Below are 6,000 nucleotides of genomic sequence, written 5' to 3'. Positions count from 1 at the left end.
AAGTGACTCAAAGCAGCTTTATTTTGGCCTGTCTGTATCAGGCCAAAAAACCATACAAGATTTAAATTATTTACCTTGGGAACTAATATTTTCATGCAACGAAATACAGGTAGAACATGATCAGAAGGAAGAACTGTTATTGCTTCCAGTGCAGAGTGTAATGTTCTTGGGTACTTTTGCTCATCCAGAAAAAATTGTTCCAAATTTTGATCCTTAGAAATATTTTGATTGTTCAGAACAAAATTAAGACAAACCCACTGATCATGTATGAAACGTGCTACTATTTTCCCCCATCCTTGATAAGATGCAGTTTCCTCCAGAGAACTGTAAAAGTTAAAAAATATCTTTAGTTTATCAAAAAGGTTTTTTAATAGAAAAATTAAGACTACATATACACAAAAGGACTAAATCCATTATCTAATTACAAATAAGATCTATCAAGAGCACTTCATTTACAGCACAAGCCAACAGACATTTACTGGAAGCATTGTTCCTAGTAAGTGTCCTTATGGATCACAGTATTAGCTAAACCCTAACTGAAGTTCTTACCTACTAGGAACACATCAGGAACTGGAAAGTCAGAAAAATAAAGAAGTGTCTATGTTAATCTGCATTCCTTTAAAAGATTAAAATAGGAATTAAGAAAACAGATTTATAAGTTAGAATATTGAAGTATTTATATAAATTTAAACATTGTTGAACTAAGTTATAAAATATATACCTGCTTTTTTCCATACAGGAAGGCTTCTTTAATACACAGCTAAGCTGAGTACAGGAAATAACTGTTTTTAGGGCATCAACGGATGGCAGAAATTCGAATTGAAGATCTGGTGTCTGATCAATAATTTCACAAACTGTGCTTAGGGATGCCAAGCTCACTACCTTCTGAATCTGTTTTCCAAGTTTTACCTCCTGGAATTAAAGATATAAAAATAATTTCTATGCCTAAAACCCAATAGATTGGTCTCCAATATAATACAAATAATAATAATAACAATAATATGAATAAAAGTATATTTTCCAAACTGAAATTACTGAAGAATAAAAGATCAATTAGAATGAGCTAGACTTCCACTCACCCAAAAGTAGAATCCAGCAAAAGGAGATGCAATCTCTATTCTCCACTGCAGCCCTTCTAAAATCTGCCCTGAGGGCTAGAAGCTACACTGAAGAATATTTTGGCATGAGAGACTGCAGAGGTGTGGGGGAGGGGGAAAGAAATCCTACTGTGTCACATTTGGGACATGATGAGCAAGCCAAACATATACTTAAACATACAAAGATTCAATTGTTAAAGCCCTTCCATCCCATAAGAAATAACACCACTTTTGATTTTTTTAAAAAATTCCCAAAGTGGTTCATAATATTACAAACCAAGAAAACCAACTCATTTAGCTTTCATGTTGCAAGGGGGACAAGTGGAGACAATGTTGCATAGTCCCCCTTTTCTATATCCAGCACATAAAGATACCAACTGCCATGTGGCTTTATTAGATTAGTTTATCTACGTGAGGAGGAAGCATGGTTTTCACTATTGGTAACAGGCTTTATATGGGATGAGCACATGGCTTGCATAATGAATGAAGGGAATTAAAATCTGGGCTGGAAGGGAAAAAACTTCCTTGGAGAGTGGAAGAGATCCACTTTAGAAGGGAAGCGTGGAAGGGAAGCTTGTCAGAAAGGCACTGTTACTGTTTAATGCCAAATTCATGTACGACCTATAAAAAGGCATTTTAACAAGATATAAATCTTAAACATAATTGGCTGGATTCAGAGTTATATTTGATCCACTGCAATGAATGAGACTTTAGTGATGATTAATTGAAATTTCATTGATTTCAAGTACTTCAAGTATAATATTTCTGACAATGAGGTTAGATTAAAAAATATTTAATCTAATTTTCATCAACAGTCATGACATTATCTACTATACTGAAGCCCATTTGTAAAAAAAGATTAAAGTACTTGTAACCATATATTCCTGCTGTATTAGCAAGTGTTCTCATTTTAAAATTTATTATTCAGAATTCAGATCCAAAGCTATAGCAAAGTTAACTGAGCGTGTTACTTTCTATTCCCTTTTTGTAACTAAATACAGGCATTTGATGTTGGTTTGAAATGAAAGAAGTAGCATTTGCCATATCACAATTTTTTAAAAAAAAAAACCACCTTTTTCAAAAGCAATTTGCCATGCGGTGGGGGGTTAGGAAGCTCATGAAATTAGTTTTATGGCTCTTTAGATTCTGACCCATGTTTATTCATCTACAGTTATTTTATAAACAGAATTGGAAATGGATTTCTGACCATAGTTCTCTTCTCATTAACATTTCAGGACACTGAAAGAAGTATCAGCTTGATAAGTGAATTTGTAACATTCAAGACACTTTTGTGGTTTTCACCAGTAAATATACGTAATGTCAATTGATCTGAAAAGGAAAGGTGCACTTATTTCAGTGTTTTATAAATACTTCAAATATAGTGTATGTAACACTACACTAAGCAGTTATATCTGTGATGCATAAAGTTATTTGAGTCAGCTTCTTATATTAGGACTTTCAACATTACTTCTTCATAGCTCGTCTCCTGCAGATTGGAGAGGGAGGCATTTATCAGAGAAGAGATAAAACTGCCAACCGAGGATCCATTTTTCCAGTCTTTCATTGAAGAGAAGCTTGTTATCTCCAATAACACCCCTAGATATAAATCACAGCGTTGCAGATCTGAAATCTGAAATGAAGGAATAAGTTATTAAAGACCTCCATTTAAAATGACAGACAGAAGAAAATGATGGAACAATAATTACTTTTAAAGTATAAGAATGAAAAGTAAATGAAAGTATTATAGCCTAAATCCAAAAAACTATTTGGTACATGCCCAGTAAGATTTTTGAGTCTTGATATTCCCCTCACACATCATGAATGATTTTTCAAAATGCTTCACTTCAAAATAGCATGGAAAGCCATTGGGATAAACCACATTTAGGGACTGAGCAGATGGGCCAAGGCGATTTACAGATGGGCCCTAGGGGGCGCCATTGTGACGTGCTAGGATTGCCTCGGGGCGCTCCGCCCACGTTAGGCCTAACCCTAACACGTGATGAAGGCATAATCATGGCAGCCTCCCATCCACATGGGGGCCGCCATGATTATGTCACACGCGCGCTGACTCCAAACAGAGCTGCACGCGTGTGACGCCCTTGCACTGTCCCAGGCCGGTTATGGCAGCCTAGGCACAGTGTTAGGAGGTCCGAAACAGAGCTCCTTCTAGGGGAACGCCTCATTCCCGCAGCCACCAAATGGCTGCGGGAACGAAGCCGGGAGAAAGGGGCCAAGAGGCTGCGGCTCCCGGGGTGTCCTGGGGCATGAAGCCCCACGGACACCCCTTTTCAGGACCAGGGAGGAGCGGCAATTTGCTGCTTCCCCCGGTCCCAAAAAGCCTTTGGGTTGCTGCTGTGGCTGGCCTGGCCCCAATCCGTGCCTTAACTGACTGGTTGCAGGCCATCCCAAAGGGGCGGTCTGTATCCCGCCTAAGATAGCAAGGGCTGAGCCTATGCAATTCTGGCCCAGGTGTTCATCTAGGTTGGTCCCCTGGTCAGGACGGGGATGGGTGGATGTTTACATATCTTTCCCATGCTGCCCGGAGACTCACTACTGGTGCACGCTCCTTATCTTGCTGCACCACCACTTCAACAGCACACACACAGCGGTCACCACATCAGATGCCAAAATGGAGTGCCTGGCTGCACCTACATGGCAAAGGGCCCCAAATCACACGTGGTGAAGGAAGGCTTCATGGTAGGAGCAATGGTGCTGAATAGTCCTGAGATTTATAGTCTTAGCAAAACTTTGGTTTAAGCTGCAGCTAGCTTTAAAAATGCATAGGCCTTGTTGTGAGAATGGGTCACAGAAAGTTCTCCCTGTCTGTGATGGGACAGAGGGGAGGAGGGATGACATTCTAGAGCAAAAAGAGATTAGCAGTTCCTTGCGCCTCCCAGCACCTGGGATGTGATAAACAACTTGCTGAGTGGGCATGGGAATGTTCACTCCGGTTTTCTTGGCACAGACTCTGTAGGAACATGATGCCGTAATATATGCGCTAAGTTGGTGAAAAATAACAACAACATAAGATGCTAGCAGACAAAGGGTCTTTGCCTCGCAGGGAAGCTTGCAGCACTGCGTGGATGGGGGGGGGAGGTGTGTCTCTGCCATAGTGTCTAGTGTTCCTCTTCTTGACAGGTTATCTTGTAGGAAGCAAGAATGTGTGTATGTCTTCCTTTGCTTTGTTTTTTATACTTACTTGTTCGGAACTGGAGGGTAGAATGGTGATTCTATGCTTTTATTCCTATCTTCTTTTTCCTAAATAAACAACCCTTCTAAGACCAGAAATGACTGATTATTTCATCAGCTTCATATCCAAACCCACAAATGCTTAACAGCCGGATAGGCAGTGAGTGTTACACCTGGCAGCTAGTGATTGAGATGTGGGCGGAATATCTTACGGCTGAGGCAGGGAGTGCAGTATCCATCAGCCAGGAGGGTTGCTGGGCAGTTGCCGGGCCTGGGTTGTGAGCATTTCCAGGTGCAGCAAGGAAAGGAGTGCAGGGGCTGTTTAAATAGCCAGGGGGTGTCCAAGGGTCAAACTGACCCGAGGTAAATGCTGTTCATCACAAGGCTGGGCCAGACCCACTTGATCCATAATCCAGTCTTCCAGGATCTGGCACAATCCTGGCCCGAGGATTTGACCTGCATCATCTAAACAGGATGGCTCAAAGCCAGATGAACATGGGTCTTTTTGCCCATGCTATAACCTTTTACTCCTAAATAGCCATTTCTGTGCTTCACTGGAGTCAGAGGTACAGTGGTGCCTCGGGTTACGAAAGTAATTCGTTCCGCGGCCGCTTTCGTAACCCGAAAAGCCTTCGTAAGCCGAAATGCCATAGGCGCTAATGGGGAAAAGCCGCGATTCCGTGTAAAATAGCGCCGAAAAGCACCAAAAGTTTTTTCGTAACCCGAAAAAACATTCGTAACCCAGAACAATGTTTTCCAATGGGATTTTTTCGTATCCCGAAAATTTCGTAACCTGGGTATTTCGTATCCCGAGGTACCACTGTAATTGTTCTTCTCCTGCAGAAATTGTCAAAGGTTGCTAATAGAGCTCTGGTGCTTCCCCACCCTCTCTTTGGGCAAGCAGGCACAGATGCACTGAGAGACAACATGCCACAGATGTTTAGGTAATATAGTGCCCCCAATAACAGAACTCATCCTTTCCTCCACTTCCAACCCAGTTATACAAGCTCCAGAGTTTTCCTAATTTTAGATTGCCACCCATTATTCTAACAGTCTCAATATATCGAAGTTTGGCAATACTTTTTAATAGCTTCTGTCTACACGAAATACTCACTGTATTTAATTCATGTGCTGTAAGTCTTCTAAGCAGAAAATGCAGAATACTTTCTGTGGCAGACATAAGTGACTTCTGAAGAAGTGTTGTTATCCCATCTGTACAAAAATATGTTGTATTAAAATACCAGAATTACATATTGCTCCCAAGCACAAAATACAAATCAGAGTGAACACACTGAACAACACAACTGCCACAAATAAAATGTATACCTGGTATATCGTACAAAACTGAAGCCAGAGCATGGGGTTCAATCCACTGAGGGAAAGCTTCTGTTAGATAAATGGATAAAATTGATTTCCCCCACCTTTGCAGTTCCTAACCTACCACCATCTACACTGGAGGGTCCTATCCTACCCTTGAAGATTTGGGAAGATTCACCCCTTTCCAAATTCCACTGACACTAGCCTTCCATCAGAATAGGGACACAAGCAGAGTTCCATCCACATAGCATACTTTTAAAATTAATAGTGAAATGTATTTTATATAGTCCCAATATCCAAGGCTCTAGTAGCTTTGTGGAAAATCCTAAATTTTACTGTGAAAATAAAATAAAGTATCTTTGAAAATATTTAACATATTCCTAATTCTACACAGAAA

The 6,000-nt window shown here is 40.5% G+C and overlaps 1 protein-coding gene across 1 annotated transcript in view; it reads right to left on the bottom strand.

Annotated features, from left to right (window-relative positions):
• Window positions 1-6,000, bottom strand: part of TARBP1 (TAR (HIV-1) RNA binding protein 1) — a 59,549-nt gene that overhangs the window by 28,446 nt on the left and 25,103 nt on the right. The window contains exons 13-16 of the mRNA XM_042456703.1: window positions 5,401-5,498; window positions 2,566-2,727; window positions 722-912; window positions 8-324 (exon numbers count right to left, since the gene is read on the bottom strand). Of these exons, the coding sequence (XP_042312637.1) occupies window positions 8-324; window positions 722-912; window positions 2,566-2,727; window positions 5,401-5,498 (768 nt within the window). The remainder of the gene's footprint in view (window positions 1-7; window positions 325-721; window positions 913-2,565; window positions 2,728-5,400; window positions 5,499-6,000) is intronic.

Source organism: Sceloporus undulatus, chromosome 1, assembly GCF_019175285.1.
Source record: "Sceloporus undulatus isolate JIND9_A2432 ecotype Alabama chromosome 1, SceUnd_v1.1, whole genome shotgun sequence".
Taxonomy (NCBI): Eukaryota; Metazoa; Chordata; class Lepidosauria; order Squamata; family Phrynosomatidae; genus Sceloporus; species Sceloporus undulatus.
This window is presented reverse-complemented; position numbering and strand designations above follow the sequence as displayed.